Source organism: Chanos chanos, chromosome 5 (assembly GCF_902362185.1).
Source record: "Chanos chanos chromosome 5, fChaCha1.1, whole genome shotgun sequence".
In the NCBI taxonomy this organism is placed as follows: Eukaryota; Metazoa; Chordata; class Actinopteri; order Gonorynchiformes; family Chanidae; genus Chanos; species Chanos chanos.
The window spans coordinates 26,981,392-26,996,842 of record NC_044499.1 but is presented as its reverse complement, the minus strand read 5'-3'; the positions used below and the strand labels follow the sequence as shown (position 1 = coordinate 26,996,842).

The window sequence follows — 15,451 nt, the reverse complement described above, 5'->3', positions numbered from 1 at the left end:
TTAGTATATGTCGGGGACTTCAGAGTAATTTCTGTTCCAGTAGCCGCCGGTGTAGAGCCAGTCCTGAGCACCGCTGTGTGGGTTTGGTCCTTGCTGAAACCACCTATGGAGGGATGAATAAAACAGTTTTTAAACAGTTAAAAACAGACAGGCAACTCAGCATGTGTATCTAAACTATGCATGGACAGTAAACAAGTCGTAGAAACAGAACGCATCCATAACACATTAACAGAAGGCACATGTCTGCGAAAACAGTTCTAAAGTCTGTAGTAGTTGCTTACTTTTGTAGCTGCAGACTTTGAGGGTCGGGAGGGTGGGGTGGGCAGGTTTGAGGGGGGCATATAAAACACAAAACAATCAACCAGAGGGCAGAAACCCTTTCTACCTTTTCAACTAGATCAGGATTACCTCTTTTGCAGGTGAGTACTTTATCAATTTATTTTAACGACACTTTACTGTTTAAGTTTAAAGGAACAAATACAGTCCTGAGTTAAAGGAGTTATAGTGGCAAAATAAGCAAAGATATGTAGTGGCATAACCATGTGACATGATTATTACATAACTTTATTTAACTTTGTTGTATTGATGCTGACTATACATATGGCTTTTTCTGGTAATATAATAGTGACAGACCTTTAAGGTTTAAGCTTAGTTGATTTGTGTCTGTTAATTAGCTACCAGCTACTAGCTACTTCACACAAGAATAATATGTACATTCACCAGGGTCAGGTTAGCAAGACAAAACCATGGTTCAACATGAATTAGATGGTAATACAGGAGGAAATGATCAAAAAAGTCTCCAACCTAATCTTCCACTCTGCATTTGACTTGGAGCGATTTTTCCTGGCTGTCCTCTGCTTTTCTTCTAGCCTTTTCTTTTCTGTGCTGGCCAAATCTGAGGACGAAAGTCAGTCTTTTACTGTACCTATTATTTTTAGGAAGAAACAATGTGGGTGAAGAACATTGTGTTTTAATTGAGATGTCTGGTACTGGTACTGGAAATGTCACCACATACTGAAATCCACACACTTATTCATGAAATACTCACCTCTAAAATCTGTACACCTTTGAAAAAAAACAATTCAGTTCAGTTCATTTCAGTACAGTTGTGCAATTGTGTGCTTTTTACAATAGTCGCAATCACAAAAAAGAGCTTTGAAGGACACCAGGTCTTTAACCTCCAATGTGCAAGCTGAAGGAAACACTGATGAGGAAAAAGTCCCTCTGGCTGAAAAAGAAAGAAACCTTGAGAGAATATAAGACTTAAAATGGAGATCTTATCCCCCTCTGGCTGCCAATTTCAGAGACAGTTTATTAGTTAGATTATGAAATGGAATGAGAATACATAAAAATTGAGACATGATAGAAAAGGGAATGAGAAACATGAAAGGTCATGGAAAGGTCACTGAGCTAGTGTTTCTCATTGGCGGAAGAGGTTCAAGGACGGGATCAGCATGGTAAATACGCTGGCATGCATGCTGGCATAAAGACTGGCATGTAGGGTCGGAGAGGTCACTCCACAGATCTAGCCAAAGGTCATAACAAGGCTGTGAGGAGGGAGAGAGATGGGCATTATTGCTTACATAACATATTTCTAATGGTGTCTGGAGTCTGGTGACGGCTTAGGTACATAGAGAGTGATATATATATAGATACCTTATGTACACAGAAAGAGAGTAATGCATATGTAACAGCAGTTCCATGATTACTGAAGGCAGTGACAAACTCCTGCTACTTTACCCACAAAGCTCTGAATGAATCTGCACCCATTTATTTCAATGTATTAATCTCTAAGTATCTAAACAATCTGCCAAAATAATATTTTATTAAAGTGTGACCTCTGTGACCTAGCATGCCAGGCCTGCCTGTTTACCAGTCTGACCTACTCCTTGCCCCTTCTCTCCCACCCTCTCCTTGACTGACCCACTGCTTAGCTGACCCTAATAAATATTGACCCTAACTGACTCCACAATGACTTAAGATGCATCTCATTCTCTCTGTCATTTCTCCAAGAATTTTCTCTGTTCTCACCCCATATCACTAACCCACACCAACTCTGCAATGAAATGTGATGTATATCATTCCGTCCTTTTCTGTTATGTCTCACATATTTTATGTATTCTCATTCCATTTCACAATCTAACAACTCTATTAGCAATTAAGCTATTGCCAGCTAGAAAAGTAGAGACTCCCCCTTCTGGGGTCTTTGTGTCCCAAAAGGCTTCCCCCTATCTCAGCCAAAGACAATTTATCCTTGGCAATGTTTCCTTAGGCTTGCTCACTGCAGATAAAAGGCCTGGTATCTTTTGAAGCTGTTTTGTTATAATGACTATCAAATGACTTAAAAATTATTTTTAAAAAAGTGACAAAACTGAACTGAATTGGACTGAGGCTTCGTTTCTGTTTACTCAGACTTATGCTAAACCCTACACTTTAACTGTGTGTTCTTAAACTCTTGTGTACTACTGGATATATTGGCTATACAACACCCGAGTTACAATGCAGCCTTCCTCCTTTGTAGATACTGGGCTTTTGGATGAGTTTTGGGAAGTGGCTTGGCAGGATCAGAAGAGATTTTGGAGGTATAACAGGAGGAAGAGAGTTTTTGGCGGTGAGCAATTACTTTACTCTGTAAAGCTGCTTTAAGACAGTTTTGATGGTAAAAAGCGCTATACAAATAAACTTGAACTTGAAAGTGAATTTGAACTTGGTGTTGATAGATGCAGCTTATGCCATGGAAATCACATATCTTGATATTGTTGCCAGTGGACCTCGTTAAGGGCTGTATGAGTGTGCAGTCTTCTAAAATGAGAGGGTCATACCAATGTCTCCATTCTCCAGAGCCTGGATGTCCGGTCTCAGACGGCAGTCAGTCCTGGGTATGACGCCTTCCATGTCTTTTTCCAGCTCATTGAGTTGCATGGCAAATGTGGAGAAGGCATAGTACTGTAAAGGAAAAATTTAATCATACAGATGACTTCCTGGTGTTCCCAGATTAAAGACAATTTATGACACTGTCAAATTATCCCCATCTGGGCTTTTAGAAAAATCACTAGTGTGACTGCTGTAGACACAAGGAGTGATATTCAAACATTTTTATTCTTAGGTGCAATGCATAACAATTTCCACATGGAGGTACTGATGCAAAGCTCTATCAGGCACTGAATGATATTCCAACTGCAATTACAATGGATCACTGGTGCTCCTGCAGGCTTTTATTCAGCCTGCAAAGACTGAAGTAACTGCAGTAGTGAGAGGTAAACATTGTCATAATTAAAGAGGGTGACACAAAGTTGTAAAATTTTTTTCCCAACATATTTGGCCTTTCTCAAATCCTACAGAAAAAAAATAAATTTTGCAAGCACCCTCAAAGTGCTACATGTGATATTTAGTCTGTAAGTGATAAGGTAGGTGTGTCTGTGTGTGTGTGTGTGTGTGTGTGTGTGTGTGTTAGGGATGCAACGGTGCTATGGGCCCACTGTTCGGTCTGTATCATGGTTTTTGGGCCATGGTATTGGTATGATTGCGGTATCTTTATACTTAAGAAAAAGAACAAAGAAAAAAAACAATGAACTCTTTATTTTGCCTGTAGACAAATAAAATTTTCCATTCAGAAAAATGGCAGCATGACTGATTGGGCTGACAGTGGCAAAGCAATGCTTGTAGGCTGCACAAGCATTGTTGTTTATAGTCATTTCATTGAACACTGAATCCAAAATATTCCCACACAGCGGATTTGTACAACGGAGTATTAGGGCTACATTGAAGGAAAAAACATCTAAGATCTTGAGAATAAGGTCGTAATATTACGAGAATAAAGTCATAATTTCACAAGAAAAAGTAATAATATTATGAGAATAAAGTCTTAATTTTAGACCGTGTTATTTTAAAGGGGGAATATCAGAAGAGCAGCCTGCCACCTGTGTTACAATAAAGAATGTGGAGCATCTTGTAAAGTTAGTATAGTGTAGCAGACTTCTACTTGCTCCACCACAGGAAATAACTGAGCAACACCACTACTTTGCCTTCAGATATTTTACTGCAAAACTATTCAGTGTGAGAGGGATAAAGCAGTTTCAATTAGTTTTCTCTTTCACAGAAGCTTCTCGCAGACTCCGACTGTATTACAAATCATTTAACTAAATAATACAACATAGCAAAATAAAATACTTCTGCCATACATATAGTGTTTGATCGTATAGTGGAGTTAATCATAAAGGCAAACAGACAAAGGTACGCAGAGCAGCAATATCCTCAGGCATCATGTAGTAACACAGGAAAATACAAATAGAAACATGTACCTGAGAACAGTTTCATACCTGCAAAAATATTCAGTGCGAGAGGGACAAATCAGTTTCAATTAGTTCTTCGCATACATTTCTGTTAAAGGAGCACACAACGTTAAGACACTGACCCTCTCACTCACACATACAACAGGTCTGTGAAACACTTAACTTCTGCGGCATCTGCATCTCACTACAAACACTCCTGAGTGCGTGAATTAACAAGCCCGTGTTAGTCCAACTCGTTATGATTTTGCCACATTCAATAGAACTGGCAATTAAAGCATACAGTAACACTTTCCTACTCATAAACAGTTCTACTGATTCACAACTCTCAACAGGGACATCAAATGTGTTATCATTAGAGAGAAATCTTTCATGTTAGTTTTATATTGCTACAGCGAGTCCGCAATGGCGCTAAACTTAGCTCATCGGCGCTCGTAATGCTAGCACCTCTTAACTGCTTTCACGGCTGTAAAATAATAACAGTCAATACACGTAACATTCAAGATTGTTAATTCGTTAAACAATCATTTCCGTAATGTTACAAACGCTTCACAGGGTTATTTTGTTGCCTATCATTATGAACACACCTCTTTCGGCTTCGTGGCATCTACCAAATCACTAACAGGGGACGCTTACCCTAGATGGGATGCCAATTTATCCTTACAAAAGCAAATTTTTTGGACTCTACACAAAAAAATACATAGGCCTCACAATCACCGCCTAAGCAATAGCATTAACATTCAAACTGCAAAAATGAAACAAAAACTCTTTTCACATATGCGTGTATTTATAATCACCCCCCTAACAATCAGAATGGGAACACCTGAATCCCGGGCTTTCTCAACCCATGAAGTTTGAAGAAATATTTTGGACTACCCACCTCCCTACAACAGCAGTTTCCAGAGGCGGGCTTAGGCTGCCACTGACTGTCCTCTCACCCGTTTGATTGGGTGCTGGTAATATATTTTCCTAAAAATTATGGGTTTTTTTGGGTTGTTTTTTTTTACTGTCGTATAAATTAGTTTTTTAGGATTTTACTCTCGTCATAATATGATTTTTTTTCTCTCTTAATCTTACAACTTTTTTCTTGAAATATTATTCTTATTCTCATAATATTATGACTTTTTTCTCAACTATGACTTTATTCTTGTGATATTACAACCTTATTCTCGAAATCTTTTTCCACTCGGTGTGGCCCTAATACTCCGTGGTAGATTTGAAAGAGGGCGGTGCCTTGCCATTGTCACTTTGGAGCTGAGAGAATATATGTTTTTAGTTTCCCCTCTCCTCTCCAGCTCTTATTTGCATACAGAGCGCTGATAGGCTGCAGAGAAGTTCTGATAGGCTTCAAAGATGTTTTGTGGATCTTAAGGTACAACGTGTGTGTAGTCTGCAGCACGATAAGCAACTTTTGGAAATTATAGGAAAATGACAGGCATATCGTAATACCGCAGTTCACGTGTGCGTATTGAACCGTGGGGGCGTACCGTACAGTTCGATAACATACCATGCGTCCTTAATGTGTGTGTGTGTGTTCAGATCAGAACTCTCTAAATTGGACTAATTATGATGCCACAGAGATGACATCCCCAGTCACCTCTGTTGTTTGGTGCAATAAGGATGAAACACTGCTCTGGCATTAAACTTAAATAGCCTGTTCGGTCCAAGTTGTTGTAAGCTACAAACCTATTCCCTTGGGAATGAAATTTCAGAGTCTGGGTGAACACAGTTTTAGGAAAGTTCCCCTCTGTTCATTCACATTTGACATAGCAAGAGTCACAGTGCCTCACACAAACACACCACACCAATGTTTTTAGACATCATTTAAAAATGTCATTTTAAAATGTCCTTTTTAGACATAATTTAAAAATGTCATTTTGACACGTAGTTTTTAGACGTAATTTAAAAGTGTCATTTTAAAATGTTGTTTTAGATGCCATTTAAAAATGTCATTTTAAAAGTTAATTTTTAGACGCAATTTAAAAATGTCATTTAAAGGGGTATTAATTACCAAAGTATGATTGTTTGTCGATGTTTCTGGCTTTTATTTGACTCTTTGTAGATCACTTGAGAACCAGCAAACAAGAACCAGCTTGCTGGTGGGCTGTATTTTTTTTGTGCAAAAACAAATTAGCTTGGGAAATGTAGGGAATCTGTGTCCAAATGCTCAACAAGGCCTGCCTTGAAATGGGTGTGAGAGAGTACTATATATAGCAAAAGCCTATATGTAGTGCAGATATGAAGGAGAAGGTTGGCCCTGTAGGACAGGAGCTGATTTGTCATGGCTCACTATTATGACATACATCATTGAACATACAAATTCTCAGAACTGATTCAGATTAATCAGCTCTAATTTCACAATTTGGCATAGTATCTTTCTTGTTTTGTTCAGTTACTTTTGTCATGAGGTGTTTTACGAGTAGTGTCTGGTGCTTCTCCAGTGCACCTCTCATCCAAGCTTTTTAAGAATATTAGTCTTTTATGTCTTATACACAGAAAATAGTGGTACTATGACATCATATAGTTGGTCTCTCTCCCGCTCCTTTTGATTTAGAAAAAACAGTTCTCATTTACCTTTCACAAAAACAAAGAGGTTTACACACTGTCTAAATAATCTTAGTAATTAATAATAGTTTATGTATTTCAGCTGCCCTTTCCAGCTGCCTTATCACCTCCAAAGGCATCCCCTTCTGTCCCGGGGAAGACATCACAGGGGCTCATCTAGTTCTCAGGAAGGGACAGCCATAAAGTAAACAACCCAACACTGTCTGTTCTGTGCTTTGTTACATTATGTGTCTACATTATGACTGACTGATTTAATGCTGACTGTACTATCCACCTGGTATATATACCTTTTTGGCTGCCAGGCAGTCACTTATTGACCCTACGCTTGAGGTGGCTCCCTGCGCAGATTGTATACTGAAACAAAGTTCAAGTCCTTCACTTTGTCTCCCTGGTCCTTTTTCATTTGTTGGTGTTACAACTTAGAATCCATCTTAGAATCCATCAATCCATTGAGACCAAGTCAAACCTTAGAGGAATTGTCTGGCCGTGAGCATATCCTCCAGATACAGTCACTGCCAGGGATGACTTGTACTGTCTCTGTGTCTGGTGGAGGCATCTCCTCAGGCTCCACATCAACGCTCTTCTGCAAGAATCACAGTTAAGTTCATTTGAATGAACATTTCATATATGTCAATCAATGCTCTGTTTTGTCAAATCAGTATCCATTTGCTGAATCGGACCATTACCATGTTCATCAGTCTCTTGCTCATTTACTCGTCAGTGCTCTGTGTATAAATGCTCCCGGATGTTTCATTGCCATTTCTGAAGTCTCTCACTTTCATAAGTACACAGAGCCATGCTACGTCTGTCTAGCCTATGTTGGCCATGTACAGTTCCTTATTCCCAAATAACATTTCCATTTGCATTTTCTGTTAGCCTCCCTTTTCTCTGTTGAATTATCTGGTATATGAAAGGACAAGAAATGATCAAACAGAGAAAATGTTAAAAATCCATCAAGTAAACAATTTATAAATGTATCCCCTCCAGAGGGGACATGAAAGAAGAAGCTGACCCTATTAAAAGGGAAGATAAGAGCTCTGAAAAAGTATGATCAGTTTTGGTCCTCTGCTTAAACTAAGAATCTTCCTCATTAAATTACCTTTGAGGTCTCAGTTTGGTTATACAGTTGGCCCTCCACATCCGCGGGTTTAAATTTCGCGGATTCAATTATTCACGAGTTTGCCATCAATAATTATATGGGATTTTTTGTGGCCTACTGTGGAAAATCGCAGATGACGCATGTAGACTAGAGTTATTATAGTTTTGACATTTTCCTTTTATTTTTATTTAGTCTTTCAGTTTGGTTTTTGATTTCAGTTTAGTTTTAGTTAGTTTTACAAATGCATAGTTTTATTTTGAGGAAAGCCTTGATCTATAGAAGCTGAAAAAGGCAAGATGAAAGAATGCATGACATAAAATGTGATTTACAAAACCATTAAATGGCTTTGCATAATATGGAACCTTTAATAAACAATCATAAAATTTTTATTCTTGTACACCATGAACCAGGGTGGGCAACATTTTTTTCCAGAGGGCCATATTTACTTTCATAAAGTAACCGAGGGCCACACATTGGACAACTGAAATGAAACATGAAATGCATAGTGCTGTTATGTTAAATGATATGAATTTGATATACATGACAGATTACTTTACAGTAGCCTATTTGCCAGCCTACTCGAAGGTCTGACATTTTTTCACAGCTTTATGTCAATCTGGTGTACTCTGAGGATACAACAAAAAAGATTTACTTTCATAAAACAATTCACTTAAATGTAGTATCAACTTATACGTTACCCTCCATGTTATTAATTGTTGTTGATCCCTCAAATGAATATAAGTAGCTGGGCAGTATGTTTAAAGTTGGTGGTTTCGTCACATGCTGAACTGATTGGTTCTGATGTGGCTCATATTTGCATAAGGTTGGGGATTCACCATCTCAATTTCACTTGGTTCGCCAGATTCGCTCCGATTTCCAATACAGTATCCCACAAATGTTGCACTATACCACAAATGTTGCACTATACCACAAATGTTGCTATACCACACATGTTAGAGATATTTGTGTTTTTTATGCTTTTGCGGGGGTCCTGTGCCCCTAATCCACACGAATGTGGAGGGCTGACTGTACAAGGAAAAATCAAATCAGACCCATTGGTAGCCAAGGCAAAGAGAGTAAATCTGATGCAATATGTGACGGCAAAGCTAGCAGTGTAGTTTGCTGGAGCCTAGCTAAATAATGGATGGCTAGCAACCTCACTGCTGATTTTTTTTTTTTTTTTTTTTTTTTTATTTTTTACAGTGGGCTAAGGCTTGGCTGCTTAGAGAAGTATAGAAGGGCTTGGAAAAACCTAAAACTCTTCAGAAGAAAATTACAAACCTGGTTGAAAAAAAGAATGAAAATAAACTACTCACTGGATGAGAGAAGGTGATTGTTTGCATGGTGATTCAAAAGACAGTGTTAATAACTAAAAATAATAAGTAAAAAAGGAACAAAATAAAGAAATAAATAGAAATAAAAGAATAAAAAGAGTAAAGCAAAACAGACAAAAATGACATGAAATTCACACAACAGGATGTCATTTAGTCCTATTGCCAACCAACTACCAACCGTGCCAACCATTTTTATGAAATTCAGATTCTAACTGTAAATAAACAAATCCAATCTTTGCCATAAAAAAGTGTTGCCTCGTACAGACTTTGCATCCAAACAACAACAACAACAACAAGAACAACAAATCAGCACCTCTGTCACTGGGAGGTTAATCTAGTGAGTGTGAACTGTACATTTGTCTCTCTTACTTTGTTTTGTCATGTCTTTCTTACCAGTATAATGAGAAACTTAGTGCTGCTTCCAGCGCATTCAAACACTTGTTCTCCGTAAATGCATGGGTATTTGGACGCTATTAACCATTTGAAAGTGTATGGGTATTTGGACACTATTAACCAACTGAAAATGTATGGGTATTTGGACGCTATTAACCAACTCAAAATGTATGGTGAGTGCAAGCTCTGTTCTGGCAGAGCAATCCTATATACTGTTTTATCTTCATCACCGTCATTACCACAGATGCATTGATCTTCAATAAACTCCAGAAGACACTATTAAATGTGAAGCAAAAGCATACAGTTAGCCATTCTTTGGCCATTGTGTAATTACTGTCTACAACATCACAGGCTTAAACATAACATACTTGCTTGCTGATTTTTTTCTCCTCAGGATTCTTCTTGTCAGCAGTTTTGTGAGCATCGAATGTAGCTGCATCCACCGTGTACAAACACTCAGTCCACTTGCCATAAATGGCACACAATTTCCTTCTACTGTATAAAGACATTAGTCAGACAAGACTTCAGATTAAACCATACTGAAGTGTGGGAGAATATCTTCAAGATGCTGTGTGTGTGTGTGTGTGTGTGTACTTATCATAGTCTCACATTAAAAGATTAAAATAAAAACAAATTATGACAGTCAAAGTGGTAATAACAAACAACTATAAATATACATATTTACCACACACACACACACACACACACACACACACACATATATGTAAATCAAATGTTACAGTAAAAGGTATTCACATAACAGTCAAAATTCATAATACCTTTTATCGAATATGTAACCTTCCACTTTGTGGAGCTCTTTGCCAAAGACGCCACATCTTTTGAATGTCAGGCTGCATCGTTCCCCAGTTCTGTTAGACAACATAACAGCCTTTATTCTGCAGCTTTCATCTTTGTAAGGTTTCTTAGACACGTGTATAAATTATTTGAATACATTTAAATGTTGCATGTAACCACTCTTATCATAGGGACTTCATCTTACTTGTGGTTGATGACCTCCACATTACCATACTGCTCAATCCACAGCTCACCCACAATGATATTGTGAACACAGCATGTTGGGTTGCTCCAAGTGTAGGCTTCACTGTGTCTGTGTAGCCACCAAAACAGTTGCCCAGTCAGAAACGGAGGGTAAAAGCAAGCCAAAACCTGTTCCTTTCCATTCGTTGTTCTTCCATGAAAACTTAAATCCTCCAGATATAATGTGGCAATAATAATATGGGTGTTTGTACTCTTTGGGCAGCAACAGGCTAAAGTAGGACAGCATCTGCACTTACTTGGGAAGCTCCAGTGTGATAGTACCACGGGGCTCAGCCTCCAGAGTCCTCCCCCAGAATTTGAGTTTAGGGTAGATAGAGCCATGGAACACAAAGTCATCATTTAAGCCTTCAGCATGGAATGCACTTATGGGTGGATGGTGGCTCACTTGTTCAGATATCCACCTGAAGCCCAAGTCATCTCTAATGAGAGATGATCAACAATTTTAGAGTGGGCTTAAAGGCTTCAGGAACTCTCAGCTAATAAACATTTTTATACTCTGAAATGCAGTTAATAGTTAAGTTCATTGTTCTTTACAACAAACAAGAAATAACAATATTTTTCTACCAAGACAGTCTGAATTTTCTGCCTATTTCTCCATAGTCCTTCACTCTTAAAGTGTATAATTTAATGAAGATGGAAGGAATGTCAGCAGTCTCTAGTATCTAAGCAAGAAGCTAAACATGGATGTAAGTTTGAATGGAAGATCTAAGGATAGAATGGCATATACATAATGACACAAACCGATTTATTAAGACCAAGTACAAACCTGATCAGCTCATAGGTTTCCCCTAACAGAGGGTTAAATGGTTTACCCGTCCTCTCCCACTGAGATGCGACAGCAGAAACTGCAAATGCTGCAACACACTACAACACAAAAAGAAACATGACATCAGGATAAGGTTGCACAACTCTTCTCAAGAGTTAAGGGGACTAAATTTTTCAAACACTTTTCCATAGAGTTTGTAGCTGCTTGTTTCTTGGAAAAAGAGAAGGACACTCGTCACATTTAATTCTAAATACTCTAGATCTCTCTTGTTATTAACAAGTTTAAATGCTTTGTGTGTGTGGTTACTAGTTCCTAAAATCTGGAGAAATTACCTTCAGCCTCTCAGTGGAGTTTGTTGAGGCATCGGCTTGGTGAATCAGGTATGTATGTTCCATGTACTCTGTCAGTCGTTGGAGAAGACTCAGTGGCTCATTAAAGGCAACTGGCATGGTGATTTTAGACAGTTCCTGAAAGAAGACATTTAAAGACCCACACTTTCGATGAATCTTGTATCAAGGATGTATAATATCTGCCTTCTTTATGTATTACAGGACAATCACACGTCTTATCTAGAGCAAGGAAGAGAGCTAGGAGGATCTGCACAGACCCCTACCAAATCTGTTAGTTTGTCTTTTTGTTTGTCTGCTGTCAGTAATTGTTCCCTGCAATCATGGTACAAAATGTCCCACAACTGACTGGCCATCACACTGAAAAACACCAGCCATCTTCCTAAAATGTTCTGTGCCTTCAAGTGTACCTTTACTGTTGGAATACTCTGCAGGCCAAAATTCAATTCAAGTAGTCTAAATCACAGCTATTAATTTTTGTGCTTTCAAATGGAGCTCTACTGAGTACACCAGGCTTGCAACATTTAAGATAGTGATGGACATTGCATTAGAAGAAATTTTGTAAGGCTAAGTATGATGTCTTGCTCTTGGCTTGGTGGCCAGTTCATCATGGATCCTTGACAAATTGCTAGTACTTCAATAGTTTGAATGTTTCTTTGGTTCTCTCTCTCTCTGAGTTATTTACAAAAGGGCTCTATATTATTTAGCATCCTAATTCTGTTTGTTCTGGAGCTCCTTCAGAGAAAATACTGGTTGTGAACATGGGAGTGTCAGTCACAAGGTAGGGGATAACCTTCCCTTTGAGGTCTCACTGCACATGACCATCCAGAAGCATTGCCACTTGGTCACAGGTAAGGGAGCAATACCCCAAATCCCTCAGGGGAGTATGTTTGATATTTTGATAATTGGCACTGTGCCTGAGGGCATCTTGCATTGCATTCTCTTAGATCTGCTCAGACTCCTCCAATAATGCTGTGTAACACTATGCCACCTATGTCTAACTTATACTGTTACTACAGAAATGTTGTCTAAAGTTGTTTAAGGAGTCAAGCAACCACAGTCTTGTCGACAGTAAGTACTTGACACAGAGAATATATGGTGCTAAATTAACTGTACATCTCTGCTCACATATTGGGAGTTTTGATTCTGTCAGCATGTGGATATATGGACTGTTATCTGTACAGACAGTGAGAGTGTGTCCCTTAAGCTGATGGCTGAATTTGTTATAACAGATCAATTCAATGTCAGAAACTCCAAGCAACAGGCAGGAAACTCTGAGAAAGGATGCTCAACAGGCACTAAGGACTTTACTTACAGAAGCAGTGGAATATTCCTTTCTTTTATCCTCTGGAACCTAAGAAAGTACAGCACCTAATCTGTCCCATAATGTAGACTTGAGTTGTAGGTTGCAGGTTTGTAGGTTATGTTGCAGATTTCAGTTGTTTTACGGGAATTCCTTTTTCTGTGTCTCCCAGTTGCTGGAACTGCATTTCCAGAATGCAATGACACCTCTAGGACTGTATTTTCTTCCCTTAGTTGTAGCAGTCAGTATGAAGAGAGGTTTGACAATTTAGGTGAATTGCATCTGGATGAACTGCTGATAATACATGACCATTTCAAAGAACAGACTGATCTTCCTTTGGGACAACATGAATCCACTGTCTATCATGGGGTCGCTTTCAGCCCTGACAGCCATGGCTTTGACCTTATCAGAAACAGCTGCTATCCCAGTCTTGTTCACAATGTGGCCTAGGAATCTCACACGCCATGTGTGCAAATACTGTAGCACTTCATTGGGGTTAGCTTTAACCCATGGGCATTTAACCTAATGAAGGTCATCTCAAGACTATTTAGAGATTTCTCTTCATTAGACCCAAACACAAGTATGTCATCTTAGGTAGCACAACAAGGTAATGTTGGTAATATTCAACATATATTGCAGAAAAGACACATTGTAATGCCCAGGTTCTCACTCCATCTCTCTAGCCATTTCTCCCCAATTTAGTCACTGCCTTGGTTCATTCAGTTAATTATTCAATCATGGCGTTCACCTGCTTTTGTTAGTCAAGTCTGGTTTTCAGTCTGTACAAATATCACTGCTTTTCCTAAATTTCTTTGTAAAGTCTTGATGTGACCTTACCTAGAGTGGCACTTGTAAGCCTGAGAGTTGTTTTGAATCCTGCCTTGTTGCTGTTGTGTGCTCATGTACCTCTGTTTAGTGGTCAATACCATGTTAAATAAAAGCGGGTCAACTGCACATGCATTCAGTCTCTAAACCAGTTCCTGCTAAACTCATAGAGGCCAAAAGGTGCTGTGAAGGTGCCCAGTTACTCATCCCATGTCATACTTGTACATGACAATTTTACTAAATTCAGGTAATAAGTCCCAAAAGCTGAATGTGGTATTTATAGGCATTCTGACCCACTCTTAATGCTTCTACCTTGACAAAAGAGTTACCGCCTGAGTCAATTTAGTAGTGCCTGTTGCATCAAAGACTTTATCATTTTTCCACCTGCAAAGACCAGAGAATTTTTTTTTTCATTTAATGAATTCATGTTAGCTCATAACAAGCCAGCTAATATGATATGCTACGTTATAAACAGCTTGAGTGACATCGTTTCCCTCCCACTTCGCTGTGTGACTCTCTTTCTATGGTCTCCATGCCTATGTCCAGTTTATACACAGGAACTAATGGTATTATCATGCTATGGGATTATTTCTCAGTGACTGGGGCTTCTCAGGATCAAAGAAAAAGTGAACAAAGTGAATGAAGGAAAGTGAAAGGAATATTTGAGGAAAATTAAGAAAAATAGAGCTAAGACAGTGATAGAGTTTCACCTGTCAGCTATTCCGAACATATAGCCAAAGCTGCACTTAAATGACTAAACAAGGTAAATGTCCTGTATTGGCCAAGCCAAAACCTTGGGTTTTACAACTCACCATTCCAATACATTTCCTCAGAATACTCCAAATGCTGATGTCTTTCCGTGAAAACATAGGAGCTGGCAGAGATGTTCTATCCCACGGATGCAAAAACAAACAAACAGACAAAATAATTTTAAAGGAGCTATGCACAAATTGGATTTCTTCTTGATATAGTCAGCTAACAAACAGACTAAAATGGTTTTCCATAGATTTTATATGTAAACTCATTTTCCCTCAACTCACCTACATTCCCACCTACTCACCTGTGTTTTTTGACTCCATTACACTGGACCTTAGCTCCACGATTACCAGTCCCTGACATGGTAGCGTGACTCTTTGGGTTGCTAGTGTTACTTTGCTGAAAAAGTTATGTCTTTGTTACAGAATTGTACAGCCACAAACAGGAAACCACTCAGGCAAGGCATACACTCTGCTGGAAAAAGTCAGCACAAATATCACAGAAAACCAAAAAGTTAAATGCATAAACTCTGTAATCATATGTGGTAGCAATCATCTGCTTGTTTTGCACTCTAATGGCAAATAGTCAGCCAGTACACTCTATACTGTATGCTAAACTGTTCCTTCACACAGCTCCCCTGGCACATCCTCCATTTGACGGAGACAGCATGACTTAAAAACAGTCTTTAGTTGGATGTGCTAGTTTGCTATTTTTG

At 38.7% G+C, this 15,451-nt stretch overlaps 1 protein-coding gene across 2 annotated transcripts; it reads right to left on the bottom strand.

The window, feature by feature from the left end:
* On the bottom strand, window positions 1-15,099 carry LOC115813146 (oxysterol-binding protein-related protein 1). 2 transcript variants are annotated; one of them, XM_030775753.1, is made up of 12 exons: window positions 15,041-15,099; window positions 14,793-14,868; window positions 11,838-11,972; window positions 11,506-11,603; window positions 10,976-11,158; window positions 10,681-10,788; window positions 10,460-10,549; window positions 10,049-10,175; window positions 7,321-7,437; window positions 2,823-2,946; window positions 805-895; window positions 1-103 (listed from the first exon to the last, which is right to left on the bottom strand). In XM_030775753.1, exons 1-12 carry the CDS (start codon window positions 15,097-15,099, stop codon window positions 1-3), a joined length of 1,311 nt encoding a protein of 436 aa, XP_030631613.1. The 2 variants fall into 2 exon arrangements, with proteins under 2 accessions (XP_030631613.1, XP_030631614.1); XM_030775754.1 differs by having other exon boundaries at window positions 10,040-10,175; window positions 15,041-15,054.
* Window positions 15,100-15,451: the final 352 nt, after the last annotated feature.